Here is an 18,946-nt window from a genome sequence, read left to right as displayed (position 1 = left end):
GCTGAACAAGTCCTGACCTGGTGCTACCTGAAAGGAAACGCGCTGCTGGAAGTGTTTACAGGGTCAGGCCCAAACGCAAAGGGAGGTCCTGGCCTCACGTACTGCCCTGTCCTAACCACACAGGAAACCAGCTAAGAAATATAACTATTTTATGCTTAAAAGCAGCAGATTCCTTGGAGGAAAGAAAAAAGCATTAAGAATCACATTTCTTTCTTTAAATGGCAATGGGTCAGATCAATATGACTGAAAGAAACACACGGGCAGCAGCGATAAATACTGGATAATAACAGTTGCTCAACTACTCCAAGGGAAAACTGAAACTAAAAGTCACAAGACGTACCGCAAGGCAGACACCAAATAATATCTATAGTGAGAACACACATTACTCAGCCAGCACTGCTGGTGGAGAATTGGTAAGGGTGTGCAGACTGCCGTGCACACCCTGGTGACCACAAAAATGGCAAGACCTGCTTCTTATTTTAGTCAAAGAGATAGCAGCAGCCTTCCTTGTAAGAGATTTGGAAACCAGTGCCCTTACAGACTATGACTACTTGTTATCCCACTTTGGCGCATGTAACACCTTTCATTGCGTCATATCTGGCCTTCTAAAACTTGTGCAACACAGGGCAACCCGGTCTCAGGGCAGGCATGAAATCACTGTGAAGAGGAACTGGGGACAAATGCGCCACCAGTCCTTGCCATGTGCACCACTGGTGGCACAGCATGTGCTCCCAGTTATGCTATGGGTCACATTCTGGATTGAGGTCTGCATCCTTCCATCTTCCTTTGAATAGACACATACATATAGTTAATATCATCTAATAGCTAATCATTTAATTGCTACTGATCTTGCAACGCTCGCACGCAAAACCTATGGCAGCAAAGTTACATTACAGTTTACTTAGTTGAGAAGAGGCTTCATGAGTAGTCCTCAGGTGTGTAGAATTTTTGTTTTCTCTACAGCACTGTTGCACTTTCTCTGACCAAGCCCACCCAGCCTCATGCTTTGGAGGAGATATTGGGCTCCCTCAACCCCAACTGCCCACCTTGTTCCCTGGGAGTCAGCACTGCAGAGCAAAACCCCCTAATATCAGACAAATGGAATTACATTTGCAGAGCAAGATCTGGCCTCCATTTACACATGGAGTAAATGCAAACTCATGAGTGAACTCATGGAGGTATCAGATGTGACAATGGATTCTTCTCAGCCTTTGCAATCTTGACACCAAGGGTAAACATATTGCATAGAATCAGCCGTGCAGCATCAACCCAAAAGTTAACTGAATTCAACATTTTCTTGCTAACAGTGATAGCAGAAGTGCATGGGCAAAAAAAAGGAAATAGGGCATGCTTAGTGCAGGCTTTCTTGTAGAATACATTGTGGGTTCTGGCAAACAGTGATGTAAAAACTTGCTGCACGGGACTTTGCAGTAGCCCTTAAGCTCAAACAATCTGTGCTAGAAATTATTTAAGCAACAGGCTGAAGATGGTCAATAACTAATAGAATAACTAGTTTCCAGAAATGATCCAGCCTAACTACCGAGTCCCCTGAACAGGAGAGATGATGGATTCCTTTGGTACTATGGTGGAACTATGCCGACTGACATCAGCTGGCAGTCCAGCCCAAGCCAGCAAGGGTGGAAACAGGGTGAAAAGAGAGACATGGAGAGAATGATGAATTTTTCCACTTATATTGATGAAATTCTGATGTTCACGGAATGGCTGAAGCTGGAAGGGAGCTCTGGAGTCATCTGGTCCGAGCCTTCTGCTCAAGCAGGGCCACCTAGAGCCAGTTGCCCAGGACCATGTCCAGGTGGCTTTTGAATGTCTCCAAGGAGGGAGACTCTACAACCTCTGTGGATAAATTGTGCCAGTGCTCAGGCATCCTTAGAGTAAGACAGTGTTTCCTGATGTTCAGATGGACTCTCCTGTGTTTCAGTTTATGCCTATTGCTTCTGGTCCTGTCACTGAGCACCACCAAGAAGAGCTTGCCTTCATCTTCTTTACATTCCCCCTTCAGATATTTATAACAATTGGTAAGTTCCCCCTGAGTCTTCTCTTCTCCAGACTGAACGGTCCCAGCTCTCTGTGTCTTTCCTCACATGAGAGATGCTCCTGTCCCTTTATCATCTTCATGGTCCTCAGTTGGACTCTCTCCAGTCTGTCCATGTCTCTCTTGTACTGAGGAGCCCAGAACTGGACACGGCACACCAGCTGTGGCCTCACATGTGCTGAGAAGAGGGGAAAGATCACCTCCCTCGACCTGCTGGCAATACTTTGTCTAATGCAGTCCAGGATACCATAAGCCTTCTTCCCAGCACGGGCATGTTGCTGGCCCATGTTCTTTTACTAGCTTCAACGGGGCTCAGCATTTCTGGAGGACTCTCCATCCGAGAGCTTCAAGTCTCACAAAAACACTGAGTAAACTCTGGGAGCTCACTGAGAGGGACTACAGGACCAATTGACCCATTCTGAGGGCAAATCTGGATAAAAAGAAATGCCTTGCATCAAACTAACTGGGAGCAGAAAGGGGTCAAGGACTGGGAGTTTAATCTTCCTGCTCCCACTTCTAGCCTACTTGTCTGTGTTTGCCAGGGTAGAAAATCTCAGGTACTTCCTCCTGGGTTTCCCTGATGATTCATGCCACCTTCATCCCAAGCAGACAACTCAGACATTTTTTAGCCTTTAGGAAACAAACTTAAAACAGGATCAAAACTGCTTCAAGCAGGGACTAAATTTTGCTTTGTGCAAGCTTGTGTTGACTAAGCTGAACCTGATCCACTTAAACTATGTGCGCCCTCTGCCCTGTGGGGGTTTCTCTGCCGCAGGCCAAAGGCAGAACAAGAAAATGTGCCTGGGCTAGGGGGAAATGGAGGACACACCTTTGCAGACTGGAACAAGCTGGGAGAAAGCAGTTTCCCCTCTCAGAGAGCTAGAATTCATAATGGACTCTTTTTCAGTAAACCTCTAAGACTATGCTATGTGTGTTTGCAAACAGGCATATTTCGTGGTGGGAGAAAATGTGGAAAGTAAGACTTGTACATCAAAGTCTCAATTGCTCTAAGTCAGAATAACCCATTAGGTTAATAATTTTATACGGGTTTACAACCACGGGAGGCCATGCCCTATGCATTACATGTCCATTCCTAGGCACTGGTATCCTTTTTGCACGTGTTGGACAGACACAGCTGCGCAATTCACGGCTGTATCATTATGAGCCCTCTGTAATATTGCCTCACATTATTTTTTCCTCTCTTCATTTTATCCTAAACCACTGGCATACTGGTAAAGCCTAGAATATTTGAAGGGTTAAATCTTGTCTTGTTTTATCTCCGCCTCTTGCTTTTCTCATAGCAACAGCATTCACAGGAGGGAGATGCAGAGAAGCTTGCCACTGCCGTATTGACAGAAGTCAGCACTTCAGATCCCTGTGACTGCCTCAGAAATAAAGATCTTGTCATATTCACTTTAATCTCCAGCAAGTGCCAAGTTACGTCAATGTCAGCATGAGAAGCTGCTCTGTCTCTCTCTTCCTTTCATTGGTGGCACTGAGACACAGACAAAAGATAAGGAAGACAAAACACCCAGACACGGATTGTGTTCAGCTGGTGAGAGTTTTTCAAATGGCTTGGCTGCGGAAAGATAGCAATAGGATTTTTCTTTCCAGAAAGGATCAAACACTAAGAACAGGCTAGTCTTCCCCTTACCCACAGAAATCCAGAGTATTATTTTTCTTTAAACTGTTATTAAACATTTTATATGAGACTGCAAAAGACAAAGCAGAAGATGAAGACTGAAGGCAAGCGAAAGATATGAAATTATTAGAAGAAAGGAAGTTACTTTGAGGCTTTAAATACAGTGCTTAGGATCCTGCAGAAGCTGAACAGCCAGTTTGCTAATAAAGATCCAACAAAAATAATGGTATGCATTTCTGCCTTTCATAGTTTTAGGGCTAGAGGTTGTCTCATTCCCGGCTAAGTGACTCCCCTGGGCACAGACGAGAGCTGCAATCATCTTAGTCAAATAAGCTAATGTGACTTTGAAACAATCCACCAAATGAATCTATGCAGAGGTGAGTGTCTCTGAAGAGCTGTTTATGGAATAAATTTGAGCTGGAGTGAGTTTATCTGCATTTACAAATGCTTTAGCACTGCCACATTACACTCACAGGCCAACACACACGTGCGCTGAAGCGCATGTGCAGCCCCATGCAGAGACCACCCTGCGAGTTACCAAATAATTAGATGTGATGTTTAATGTCCAAGAGAATAAAGCTTCTCATTTCTTTTTAGGCTCCTTCATGAAGTTCTTGCTGATCTATACACATTAAGCTCATCTAACCTTGCCGGGGAATTGATGATTTTTAACTCTGAGCATTCGAGTCTTTTACACAGTCTTGGCTCTGAGTGTTTTCTCATTTAGCATTTATTACAAGAAAATCCATCTCATGCTTATTTTCAGGTGGGTACTCAAACAGAAAAAAGGATGGAAGAGCCCTCCCTCAGTGCATCCACGCTCTTTTGAAGAGACATCCAAGAATCGCTTTTGAAGAGCTGCAAACATTAACGTGATGGCTGTTACCTACTTGTGAGGATTTCTGACACTGCCTTTCACAGCCACACTCCTCTTTTAAATCATTAATGAACATTCATTCCTCAGCATCCTCCATGCTGCTTCATCCTTTGTAGGTGACTGAATCTACTCCACAAACTTTCTTCTTTTCTGAAATACACTTGAATAGACGTGTCAGCTGTGCCTTCTGCATTTTTAAAAATTTTGCTATTTCTGGTAACGACATCATTTTAATCACCAACAGCTCATCCCTGCGAGCCAGAAAGCAGATGATCACCTCCAGATCACCCCTCTATCCTGGCTTAAGAAGGTGCGTGGTTCAGACAGCCCCTGCGGGCAGCTTTCTGCTTGGGCAACCAGTCACTGAGGACAGCTGCTTGCCCCCAGCCTGCTCCTTCTGCGGGCAGGGAGCAGCCCACCGGGATAACTGGGCACTGAGCAGCACACTCCTGAGCAAGCACTTCGTGGTTATTCTCTTGCACAGGAGGTGGAGCTTCCTTCAATCCCAGAACACAGAAATTTTGGAGCCCAGGTGCCCGCCAGCCTGAGCCTGAAGGAGTCCTCCTAGCTTGCAGCAAAAACTTTGCTGAAAGCAATACATTTCTATAGAACAATTTAATTTAAATAAAAAAAGTCTTTGTCAATTCAAAATACTTGGGAAGTTACTGACTGGATCTAGAGCAGAAATCCTCTCTCAGCAACCCAATGTGTAGAGGATAAAAGGAAACAAAGAAATACAAGCACACAAAATCCGAGTTTACAGCCAGAGAGCACTGAGCAGTGTACTCCCCAAACGCAAACAGTTCAAGGATTAGGGCTGTGACCACAGGAGTGGCTCTAAAGGGCTGACCTTCCCTCCTTCGTCCCCATCACCCAGCAGGGACATGCACATCAGCAACTCCATGCCCTGGCAAAATTCAGCAGCATTCAGCAATTCTTGCAAGAACCATGGTAGATCTACATGTAATGGAAACCTGTGTGGTTGAAACCAACAGACGCCCTAACCTACCTCTTATCGATATGAACTTGCTACTGAAACGAAAGTCTTCCCCCCCCCCCCCCCCCGAAAGGTCCCCCCCCCCCCCCCCCCCCAACGCTGGCTGGTGCTTTAATTTAATTCACATAATATCACACAGCCACCTCCACAGAGCAAGCCTTCTCCTTGCTTCTGTTTTAAATGTTAACAACACAGCTACATATATAACCATATTCTAGAGCTTTTCAGGCAAAACTACCGCCCAATTCCTCCTCTACTATACATGGGCTTTAGCAGAGCTGCATTAGCTTCACAATGCCTAAACATCTGTCCTCATGCGATTCAGATATTTGAGAAACAATGGAAATACCCCACTGCTGCTTCCAACATTTTGTTCTCAACTAAACAAGGAAACCACAAGAAAGGCTCATGAGTGATACAGGAGGAATGAGGGATATATTTTTTTTCTTGGAGCCCAACAGGCAACCTACAACAAGAGGACAAGAAGACTAGCCCTTCGTCTCCAGAGGACATCTAGACCACTAAGGCCAATGATGTATTATTATTTGTCATAAAATCACTTCTAGTATGTTTGTCTCCTTGTTTCCTTCTGTTCCTCATTTGTCTGTCCAGATACATCTACCACCTCTTACATCAGGTTGCATGATCTTTACTGCAGAGACCATATTTTCATTGTGTTTATACAATGCCCGGTGCATGAAGGTTCTTGTCTAGCCATGCTGGCAAGAATGGAGGCTTGGAGATACATGGTGGCCGGTAATAGAAGCAGCTGACAGCTCTTAGCTGCTCAAGAAGAAATTTGATTGGTTTTATGTGAGAGCCACTCCAAATACAACAGCTGTATTTTGCAAAATACCTTTCTGACAGACTTCAGCCAGGCTAAATGATGGCTTTTCCTCTCGCCAGCATCTGCTTGATTGCAGCATGCCTGCATTTTGCTTTGCATTTGGATCAGAGAGCACTAAAGTGCAATCCCCTGCTTAATGACTTCAAACTGGAAGCCTCTAAATCCACTCTGAAGAGCACATGAGTTGGGAGTGGTCCCCTCCCACTCCCTGCAACCCTGGCTTGCCCCACTGCAGCTCCCATCCTCTTTCTGATGGGTGGTCGCTTCTCAGCAAAACCACACCGTCATGGCCAGCTGGTTCGCTGGCAGCAAAGCCATAACATAGCAGGGATGCTCATCGTGACTGCCCACACGCCTGACTCGCTGGCACAATGTGCCTTGCGGTGCAGAAGTTTTGCTGCAACCACCCGGTAGCTCACTGGAATTGGGAGAAGGCTCCCGACAGATAACAGTTTAAATCAAGTAACGTAATCCGAATCCTACTCTGTCACATGATTAACTGTTTACCTTTTAATTGCTTGTAATAATTGGGTAGTGGCAAGTTAATGAATTTCACAGTATGGGTCTCATATCACCGTGCCACATAGTTGTTTCTTCCGCAGCCACAGCAGAGGTAAGGGTAAGACTATGAAATTACTGATAGAAGACAATTAACCCTGTCCACTCACCATGGGAGAAAGGATGCCTCCAAGAGACTCATTCAATCACTCCCCTATCTTTTGCAGATTGCAATGCACAGCCTTTTTATTTTTGGAAGAAATACACCACAAAGCACCTACCCTCCGCACAAGTCCCTGTGCTACCAGCCTGGTACACGCTGTCCCCATGGGCTGCTGGTTCTGGCACTAGCAACCACAGACCAGGAGAGGAAAGGCTTGGGGACAGGGCTTGGGTGGCATTGCAGAGCAGGCGCTTCCGTATTTCCCTTCTCAGTGCACCTTCAGGGGAGAAGGCGGAGGCGAGGACATTTTATATAATTTGTTTTAATCACTCTGTCGGCTTAAATGGAAAAACGTCTTCCCGTAATAATAAAATTCTATAGCACAGACAGAGAAACAGGCAAACACCAAAACCCCAGGAGAAATCACTCCTGACGGAAAGCAAAGAGCTGCCAGAGTTGCTTCCAAACAATTAATACACGAGACAATTCATTTTGCTCCTCTCTAATTATAGAGGACTCTTCCACAAAGTTGCCATTCACATTCATGTGGGCAAACTGCTCCATGCCTGCTGCCAGAGGACACCTCCTTTCGAGGGCAAGGAGTGTGGGTTGTGCCCTTGTCTGTCCCCAAACCAGATGGGCTGCTGGCTGCCTGCCAGAGAGTGCAACCAGCTCCAGCTCCCACTGGCTACATGGCAAACAGAGCTTCACAGCATCTGCATTTCCACTAGCTGCTGCCCAGGTAACTCGCTCAGGTCACGGCTGCCTCCAGGAGGACTCAGCAGTTTGGGCATTGCTGAGAGATGCTCGTCGGTCACGACCATCTAATGGGCCCGCGGCACAGGCAGCTCCCCACACTGTGTCCTGGCACTCTACAACTGGTTGCTACTGGGTCTCAACCTGGTTTATGGGCATAATCAAAGACAGGAAGGGGAAACTGAGATCAGAGAAAGAGCTGCCTGCAAGGATGAGCTTCCAGCTGTCCTCCACGTGACCAATGCTGCCAGCTACTTCCCTCTCTGCCTTCCTCCCTTCTACCCTGTGGGAAAATAAGATGGGTCAGGGGAGGAAAACAGTCAGGCAGCAATGTATGGGAAGTTAAAAGGTGACGACGCAGCTAGCAAGATGATGGGAGAAGAAGCTGTGCTACCAGCAAGCACCAGTGTTCAAAATCCAGTGAGCACTGTGCAGCTCCGTGTCTGCCACAGGAGAGGCTCAGGGAGCAGGAGAACGAGCACATGGGCTGCCTCTGAAATCTCCTGCTAGCCCTGTGCTCGGCCAGAAGGCTTTAGGCAGTGAGAAGGCAGGGACACGGTGGTACCTACACAGGGGACTATCCAAGCTGCTCCACACCCAGCTGCAGCTCAGTACAGATCTGACTGGAAACTGATGTTGAGTCGTCTCCGAAAACCACGGGGAAGCCCGTGTATGCAACACTATGAAACAACCCTGCACCACCTTTCTGTTGGAAATTACCTTTGCCGTTCTTCTTGTGAGCAGGGCCAGGTGAATCCCAGCAGGACAGAACTGGAGGTGCTGCACCAGCGAGCCCAACCACAGCATTGGCTGACCTTGCTACCTGCGCAGACACAACTCAGTCACGGAGAGCAAACGGTCCTCCCCTTCTGTGCCGGGTACCACCACTGCCGTAGCTGGTAGATACCCACCATGGTGCCAGTGGCACCTGGGATGGCTCCTAGGTCTGTGGTCGGCCAAAAAGGCTGAGAAGTGACTGCCACCTCTTGGGGACCCTCCTCTAGTGCCCTGGGCAATTCAACAGCCATGATTCCCTCGTGGCTTTGTCTACCCGGGGACACCCAGGAAAATGAAATTATATTCACTAAATTAAGAGCAGAAAGCTGTTTAGATAAATTGTGCTTAGCCCTCTGATGTAGAATTGAAGTATCATTAATTTAACTCGCCTCCCTTCCTACCCCTTTAATTCTCAGAATGAGTGTCCATACAGAGTTTTAATGAGGTTTAATTAATCTTCTTTAAAAGGTAGTTTAGATTAACTTTCTTATGTTCCCCCTGTAGACAACCCATGAATTACAGTATTAAAGCACCCTGCCTCAAAGGATTCTCACATCATGGGAACATTTCCTGGTCAGAGTTTTTCAACAGTCAAAATTTCTATGCTATCTTTTATGCCAACTTTAGTCTACTGGCCCAAATGTGTCTGCAAAAGACATTTGTACAAACTAATGCAATTAGTTAAAACCTTCTCACTCTTAAAATTCTCACTCAATAAAATTATAGGGTCTGTAGGGACATTTTAATTGAAGTTAAGAATGATTTTCCTCATTTAAGTCTATTTTGTTAAGGATTTGCCTACCAATGAATGTGCACTGGTTTTAACAGGCCAGTTTTGTGAATAGAGGCAAACTCCAGGAGACAGACACATACTTTAGTAAGGACAGTCTGGTTTAGCTGAGGTTCAACATGTATCTGACTTGAGTTGAAACAACTCATACTTAGGTTGCACAAGTAAATTATTGGGGGCTAAGGCAGTCTCAGGTGCCATAGGCAGCAGCTACACTGTAACTCCACGCATGCCCACTCCAGCCCCAAGGCAAGTGTTCAGTAATTTGAAGGAGGAATACTAAGCACTTCTCACCTACCACAGTGCAAGACAGCAAATGGGCAGTAACCGCAGAGGACCTGATGGACGGTAACAGCGTAACTCAGGGCAGTCTAGACAACCACTGTGGTGTTTGACCAACTCCATCTGAAGCCATACCTTTGGTTAACTAACTGGTATCCTTCACGGAAGTGACGTTTTACTTAACGTGAGGTACTCTTACAATGCACTACGAGCGTATGCCCAAATGGAGTTTGCACAATGCAAATTGCCTTCTAAAACAATTGTGTTTAATTGGTATGGACAAGGCTATAGTCATGTTCCCTTGAACACTGTCCTTCTGTTAAGAGGAGGGACAAGACGCACATATGAACACCATGGTGTAGTAATTCAAGAGACAGGTAATGGAGTTTGCACAATGCAAATTGCCTTCTAAAACAATTGTGTTTAATTGGTATGGACAAGGCTATAGTCATGTTCCCTTGAACACTGTCCTTCTGTTAAGAGGAAGGACAAGACACACATTTGAATTACTACACCATGGTGTTCATGAGACAGGTTCATACATAACAAAGCAAAACAACTACATCTTACATTGATTTCCTGTTTTTCCGCTGCTTAAGGTTACAGAAGTGGCAACGCATAGCATTGTCAAATACATTAAGAGCTAATTTTGGAGAGTACTCAATTTCAAAATGAAATCTGTTCTTTTCATATCGCAATGGACTTCCATTGGCCATAGTTACAAAGAGGGTCTACATGAGTGCAGATCTTTCAAGGTCTGTGGCGCAGAAAGGCTGGCTGCGTTGGAGTTACTATTGAAAAAGCCCCCTGTCAGTCAGGCTTACAGAATGGTCAAGAGCAACCACGCTCGCTCTCCCATCTCTGCCCCCAGAGCAAACATACTTGTGGTGAGCCATGAAATAAGTGCCAGGTGGAAACAGAGCTAAAAACATTATACAGGGAAAATGCCACTGATGTGGTTTCCCTCCATAACTATAAGCCCACAGCTTGTAAATGGGAAATGGATAGCCATGACTGTCACTGACTCCTATCCTTACCACTTACACCAAGGTCCCCAACTATGGCAGGGGAATTGCTCTTGACTGACACGCAAGCAAGCGAAGGCAGTACTTTGGTTAGTACAAATAGTGTAGTTAGCACTCCCGCCTGGCACCATCGGCTGACCAAAGTGTCAGCGCTGCTGTAATGTACATTTAGACCCTCCTGGTTCCCCTGTGTTGCATTCAGGCTACTGCTGCTGTCACTTTTTTGAACTCTCTGGTCAGTTCCCAGGTTCTTGTCTCATACTCATTGACACAGCACATCCCCAACCTGTTTGAAGCAATACCCCAAGATGTAGATGAAATAGTTCTATCATTTTTGCTGCTTCCGTACAGGCTTCCAGCACCAGAAAACTAGCACAACAATAAAAGCCATATGAAGAAATTAAAAATCAAATATGACAAGTACTCCTCACTAGCAAAAAGGTCAATATTTTCATTCAAAAAGTTCTTTTTCCTACAACAAATGAATGCCATGTCTTGTTAAAAATCATGGCAATACAAATTCATTCCAGCCTAACAAACCTGTGTCAATTTAATTACTGCAAACTGCACTTACTGATAGAGACAATAAATAAGACAGAATAAGACAGATGATACTGCTTAGAAGTGAGCACCGTTTCTACAAAATATTCTAAGGTGTAAATCTTGAGGGACAAATTCTCAGTTTCACATACATCAACACAAAGCAATGGAGGATGCTTCCCTTTGCATCAGGCAGTGTCCCAGCTGTAAGATTTCTTACTTGACTCCTTACATGCCTATGGGGCTGATGCAAACAACACAGACAAGCCACCCTTTCACCAGGAAGGAAGAAAACACATTTATGCACAACCCAGGGGAAGCACAGGTTTTTGATATGGTGATTTATATTTAAATAGGATCTACTATACATTTATTTATTGGTTTCTACTTTTTGTGTCTTATAAACCAGGAATTCAGAAAAAGGTAAAGAGAAATTAAAAGCACGTTGAAACCTCACGCCCACACCGCTCTGTTAAACCTATGCTTCAGCTGTAAGAGACTTAGTAAGACAATCTCTCAAAAACAACCACCAAATTCAAAAACCTATGGCCATAAAGAACTGAGTCCAGTTGACACACACTGTAGTGTTACAGCAAATCTGCTGTTCCACAGGTAGTTTTCTGATAGCAAAGGGTATTTTGTTTTTAACCACTACGCTGTCTTCTGTTTGCTATGTGGCTGTTGAGACGAAAAAACAGTCCTCTGCATTTTGCTTTCGGCTCCTGCAATGCACTTTTCCTCCCCTTTAAAGTGCAAGGAGCTGAACCCACATTTAGGAAGTTCCCAGAGATAACAAATAGGTCCCACTGGGCAGTTTTATGTATTTATTTTGTCTTCCTCTACAGAGAAAGACAACGGGCATGGGAGTTCAAACGAAGCTCAGAGAAGCCAAAAAGGAAACCACAGGTTTTATTTTTCTCTTCTGAGCTTATGTTTAGTGAGGCCTCATCCCTCAGCATGAGAGATATGTGCTGTGCTCTTCTAGGGTTTTTAAATATCTCAGGTCACCCAGAGAGATTCTGTAAACTCTGATTGTTAACTGAAAGATGCAGATAAACACTCTTTAATTCTTCTCTTCCAACTTTCTCAGACCTCAGGAGAGATACCTGGATATAAGATGTTCCAGTTTCAGTGGCAAAGGTCTTTGATATTTTTGGGAAACAAGTCAGATTGTTTATCCTCCAGTTTTGCTCTCTTTGGTTCACAAAGCCTGAAGGAGAAAATTCTTTTCTAATCTCTCCTTCTGTTTATCCCTCTCCCTGCAGCCTCCTAATTTCACCCAAAGAGAAAGGTCATTGAGGCGAGACTGACAACTCAGTGTAGTTAGGTGAGCTCCTGCACATTGCTCTGTCTCAAAAGTAGTTTTAGTTCTTTTACTTCCCTCAGTCATGAGTCTGCTCTTGAAGGCCCTGCAAGGTAAGCAGGAGCGTCCTGGAGGCACTTCAGCTTATGTTGCCTATGAGCAGCCGCAAAGGATTAACATTTCAGTTTGCGCTTTGTAACTGGGTCAGGCTATGCTGACAACCAAAAGTTTGAGTGGTATAAGGCCTTTCTTCCAAGTCATGATAAAACTACCATTGACTTGAACAGTACAGGAACATCACTCCTTCCCCCAGTTCTGGGGGACTGCTGCTTTCCCGATAGATTGCTGGTTTGTAATTAGACCAGGTTATAGCACTGGTGAGAAGTGGCTCTACTGGATTGGAGAACCCAAGTCTAATAATTAACCCGGGGACTAATTTCTGACCCTTTAAAAGGAGGGTATCTTACAACAAAGCTTCAGATATACAATACTCATAACAGCTTTATGCCAGAAATAGAGGTTCTTCTCTCCTTCAAAAACTGCATAGAGAAGATTTTCCTTCCTCCAACTGATTTGTGGGTTTTTTTTCAGTCTTTGATGTCTTAAACCAAGAAATGGAGGTATTTTGCTCTCTGGGCAAATTGTGAGGTCTGTGTCAGGTTGGTGAGCCCTTCTGTCCCAATGTATACCCTCTATCATGTCACTGTATGACTGGTGTGGGTGCTGTATCACATGCCAGGGTATTAAATGCATGCTTGGTAGGCATGCTTCCAGCAAATAGTTTACCGTGGACAGGAAAAAAGCTTTGATGCAAAGAAGGAAAAACAATCACCCAAACAATAAAGTAAGGGGTGCAACTTCATTTCAGGCCCTTTTATTCAGGAGTTCTTTGGCAGGGACTCTTTTATTCTCTGTGCCAGAGCACGGCCAGCTGAGCAAGCGAGGAATGTGTGCAACTTGCAATAGGTCAGTAACTTCGCAGAGGTCAATGAAATCGCTCACATGCTGAAGCCAATGAAGCTAACCCAAGCTCAGGTAAAATGTGTGCTTACTGAACTTTGCTGAATCAGCACCTACCTCCTGAAAAAATTCCAAGGATTGCTGCAGCTTCCATTTCCTCTTTAAAAATCTTCCCTTCCCCTCCACAAGAAAAGTGTCTTCTGACAAACTGAGAGAGCTCTTCCCCTACACCATGACAAGCTAAAACATGAGCAATATCAGATGCACCCTGCATTAGTTACCAAATCTCTGCAGCTTTAATCCAGGACAGACCGGTGCATGTCAGCATGGGCCTTTGTCAACCTGTGACCTTCAGCTGAAGGTCATGAAGAACATGACCTACTCCTTAATTACACACCACAGCTGCACAAGGCTGTCGAGGACAGAAATGGGGAAACTTAGCACCAAGCTCAACACTTGGTCCGAGGTCAGCATCACTAGACTCATCTTCTAGCCATGGGAGTTGGCTCCAGTGTCACCGAGTTTGTTATGGAAGAGATATCCATGGCAGACAGAAATAAGGATTGGATAACGTCCACACCAAGACATCGCCTCTCAGTCTGGGAAATCCATGCACACAAGTCCACCATGTGCTCTTTGGACAGTTGAATTGTTATCTCTCTTCCAGCCCTATTCACTTGTTGAGTTAAACCAATTAAAAAAATTCCATTATAATGCCATAAACGTATAAAATTTGCTTTTTTTTAATGTGACATTTGAGTTTGGTAAAAAGTCTTTGCTCTGAAATCCAGTTATTGACTAACACTGCTAAGCATGTAAATAGCTTATTCCCAGATCTTCTTCTGACCTCTTCCTGTAATTTCGATTAGATTTTAAACCACAAGTTTGGCAGAGCTATTGCCGAGAAAGGACTTTCACCATCCTCACCACACAACTGTAGGTAATAAACACCCAGGGGCAAACTCCCTCTCTGATTTCCATCATTACTGATGGAAAATAATTTATCTATAAATTACTGATTTCCATCAACAGCTTTGCAATGAGAATGGATTTGGCCTTTTACCCTAAACAGGCATCCACCTTGTTAACATTACTGGTTGTTGAAGAAAGCAGATTGGCAAAGAAACTGTTTCTTTTAGCACTGATCCTGGCAAATGACTCCACATCACCTCCCATGAACCTTCCAAATCAGGATGTTACTCAGTTCCCAGCTCAGCACTGAATTCATTCGAAGCCGGAACCTGCCCATAGCCAACACAGACTCTCTAAAGAAGAAACCACAAAAAAGCTAGCAGATCTGTTAACAACAACACTGCAGAAGCCTGGTTTAGAATGGGACAGTTTAACTCGCCATCTAAGAAGTGATGAGGCCTGACAGACAACTTTTCTGTGATTAAGGTTTTTGCGACAGTACTGTCTCATGTGGAGTCTCTGGTGTCTATTAACACAGCTGGGTTCACAGTTCAATTACGTGAATTCTTTGATGTCTCATTATGCAGTTAAGCCCATGCTCTAGTTTTTCCCTGAGGCTCCTCTCCTCTCTCTAGACACTAATTTCCATGAAACTCCTAGGAATCTTAATATCTGCAATATTGCTGTCATTGTGCCACAATCAGCCAGCAGTTTCAAGAAGCATTTGGCAAGGTGAAGGCTAGGGAGAAGGGAGACAAGGGGCAAGCAAGCAGTCCTATCACATAAGTATCTTCTTCTGAGAAAACTAGGTTCAACACACCATTATACACTCCCAACAAATGTACACTAATAGCAGGAGTGAAATACCATTTCTTGACACAGCAGAGAGAACCTTACTCCTTGCTGCATATTCATCACTGGTCTTTACATTATCCTGCTCTTTAAAACTCCCTAAAAATTTCAGACACAGAACTAATTCATATGGTGATGAAGAGCAAAGAAACATTTTAAGTGTGAGAAACTATATCCTTTTGTTTGCTGTAAATCTATTTGTTTATATAAAAAAAAAATCACCAGCCAGGAAAATCTCAACTTCCTCACCCTCTAAGAATCTGCTCCTGGCTCTCTCCCTCCCTTCTGCCTCATACCGCTTCTCCTCAACACAAGCTCAAGCTTTTCTTTCATGAAGCAAAAAAAAAAAATCTTAAACTTGCCTTTTGCCTGGAATTCCTCTTTTTGTTTCTCCTTCACTACTATTAAGAAAAAAAATCTAAGACTGAAGGCAAATACCAGTATGTGGTCTTAATGGTTTTGTATCAACAGCTTTGCTAGACTTTGGTTCCAGTGACCAAATATGACCATGATTCAACCATAAATTGCATATTCGTTTTGTTGCCTACTCCAGATGTGAAGTTTCATATCCAGAACTGCTAATGCAGTAACACAGAGCACTTAATGGAAGTCATGTTATTACCACATACACCCGTCTGCTTGCAAAACTTCATACTTCAAGGCCCACAGTTTTAAAATGAGTCTTTACTCTCAGACCCTCTGGATCTTAAGGCATGAAATCTGAACCTCTACAGTCTCTACTTTTAGATATGAGGACCACATTTAATTGCACAGAAGCTGTGGCATTCTGGAGAAGAAGTTTTCAATGAATGAGCGAAATCAGAGACTGCTTAAGACTTCAGCAATACAGTACAGACAGATAAAGAAAACAGCCTGAGAAAAGTAACTAATTTACCTGGAGTATTAACAGCATCTGAATAATAGAGGGTGGAACTCTGGCTCTGGAACGTGACAATGCATCTTCCAATTTGATGTTGAGGGTAATTATATTCCTAAAGTGCAGAAGAGCCAGCTGCCGAACTGAGGGCTCCTTCCCCTTAGAAACAGAAACAAAACAAGATGGATTACGAGCAGTGAAAATGAGTTTCAAAATCCTCTGTCAAAATTCCTTCCTCCACTTCTGAGGGCTTACAAGAATGGTAAACCTAAATGAAAAGCAAAGGAAACACAACAAAGGACACCAAGCAGCCTACAAGTCTGCACAGCGAATTTGATTTGGCAGTAATGAACTCTGCAGACAATGACTGAGTCTGACTCTGTGTGAAGACGATGAAGGGTTGGGGTGGGGTATGGGGGATCATACCCAGGCGTAGGGTATATATGAATATTTAGTACTTAAATGGTAATGAAATCTAACATACGTTAAAAAAAAAAAAGGTTGAAAAAGAGTTGAATTTCCGTATTTCTCAAGATTTTGAGTACTGGTTGGGTACTGTCTTCAAATTATGGTGGGAATCCTGACTCGGCCCACCTATGTATCCTCCTTTTCTCTACAGTTTGGGAGACTACACCATAAGGCAGGAGCAGAGCTCAAGTTTCATATTGCAGTTTCAAAGACAACTTTTTGCAGTTCAAGAATACCTTCTCGTTGAAGAAAATCTCATCTGAAGAATCCAATGCTAGCTCTGGCTGCAGAGACAAACACTGCCTGCCTTATGAGCAGTTGCAAAACTGTTCCTGTTTCTGGCATCAGGGTTTTTTCCTTGGGTATACATGGCTGTACATATATACTCTTGCCTGCAGTTATGAGTGCTGCCAGCCAAATAGTAACACTTCTGGAAGGTCTGGTATTGACTTATCTTAGTTCAGAATAAAGAAGCCTGACCCAGTCTCACGCCACCCATTCCTTTTCACTTTGTTAACTATTTATACTGAAGTAAAGAAGGCCCTAAATCTGCTTTAATTGCTAATGAATAGAATTCACAAGAGCATATAAGCACCAGCTGGGCTTTTGGAAGTAACCTCAGAACATCAGGCACCTAGATCCATTTGAAATTACATGAGACTTAGGGCTCTTACCCCCTCTAGGTTCCTTTGAAAATTCAGGCAATTATTTCCATCTGAAAGGTGAGGAGACGTGTGTTGCTAAACTATTTTCAAGGGCCTCAGGAACACAGCAGTGAAAAGGGGTATTTGGTGCAATTTCCAGAAACATCTGAGTGGGTTCTAATTTAGTCAAGTGCTTTGGAAAAGCAGGTTGAGAGTCTACCTATAACTCTACGTGCCCAAATGCCTTGAATTTAAATTACGTGGCACTTAGAAAAATCTTGTGTCGTGTTCTAATAGGTTTTTAATACCATCTTATTTCTATCATTTTAAAGTTTCTACTTCAAAGTAGAAGATACAAGTCAATGGGTGAGGTAGCCCTGTACGTATTTAGAACTCCTCTTTTTCAGAATTAAATTCTGTGTAAAGTTGCAGCTTCTCCACTGAATGCAAATTTCATGCCTGTAATTATCTGCAAATGCAAATGGTAGTATTATTAACATTTGGACAATCATTTTAGGCATAAAGTCCACTTGGAAAAATGGGAGAAGGTTTCTGAAGTCTCCCCAAATATGTTTAGGCGCCAAGCTCCTGCTAAGATCTGTTGGCATCTAGGAGCAACCAGAAGGCCACTTACACCTATCTGGTACAGACCTCCTTGGTACTTAAGTGATAAATAACACTCTGTGGCCATTACTAAATTAGAAGATTGAGCCTTCATCCAAATCAGATCAAGTAGCTATTGTGGATCAAACTCTGTGCTCACGTAAACTGGTATAACTCCACTGACTATTGCTGTCCACTTATAGTAGCAGAGAATTTGATCTCGGAAATATAATCCCTTTCAAAAGTGGAGATACTTCAGAGACAAATTCACATTGCAGAGAAGGAATTACATATACTTAAGTCAACGCAACTCCACTTATTTCACCGTGTGCGTATTTCAGTTTATCATTCATAACCTTTTTTGACTTTCAATGTGAGTTGGCAGAAGGACTAACCATCCTCTCTGCACTCCACACCTGTTTTCAAGGTTCCTCTTCACCTTTTTCACTCAAGCACTTCAAACCTGTTTGCATAAGTAACTTATTTGCATGACATGACTATACAGAACAGCTGCACTGGCAGGTTGGCCCAAGGAGAGAGAGTTAAAGATCGCATCAATCTGTGGATGAACCAGTAAAGTTGCTTTTTCCAGTTTTTCAAGATTCTATAGTAACAGAGTAATTTTTCACCTGCACAGGATAGAAAATAGCCTGAAGCATGGGCAGGACATCACTGAAGAAAAAGTCCCAGGTTTCAGCTAAGGTATCCAGTAGTTTCTGCCCTGCAAAAAACACAAAACAAACTAGTGAACCCTTCAGGTTGTAACTGGCTAACTGCAAAGACTAAAATATGCAGGAAACAATGTGAATCTGGTATTATGCATAAAGATGAATCATGTACCAGCTGCTATTAGCAGTATGGATTTAGTATTCCTTTCAGTGTATTAGATCATTGAGTATTTATGTCTTTTCAGGTGACACATCTAACTTTCTCGGTAAACTCGGAGATTTTGAGGTTAAAGCTGACTCAGAAAAACCCTGTGAAGAACAAAGAGTAATAGCCCAGGTTACCTCCTCCTCTTCTTGCAGTAATACCTACTGGACAAGACTGTGGAGGAGAGCAGTATGAGGACAGCGGGTT

General features: G+C 43.7%; 1 protein-coding gene across 1 annotated transcript in view; it reads right to left on the bottom strand.

The window, feature by feature from the left end:
• PRR5 (proline rich 5 (renal)) overlaps positions 1-18,946 on the bottom strand; it is a 54,343-nt gene that overhangs the window by 12,066 nt on the left and 23,331 nt on the right. Inside the window, exons 5-6 of the mRNA XM_009699843.1 lie at positions 18,496-18,587; positions 16,170-16,310 (exon numbers count right to left, since the gene is read on the bottom strand). Coding sequence (XP_009698145.1) covers positions 16,170-16,310; positions 18,496-18,587 — 233 coding nt within the window. The remainder of the gene's footprint in view (positions 1-16,169; positions 16,311-18,495; positions 18,588-18,946) is intronic.

Source organism: Cariama cristata, unplaced genomic scaffold, assembly GCF_000690535.1.
Source record: "Cariama cristata isolate BGI_N322 unplaced genomic scaffold, ASM69053v1 scaffold285, whole genome shotgun sequence".
Classification (NCBI taxonomy): Eukaryota; Metazoa; Chordata; class Aves; order Cariamiformes; family Cariamidae; genus Cariama; species Cariama cristata.
This window is presented reverse-complemented; position numbering and strand designations above follow the sequence as displayed.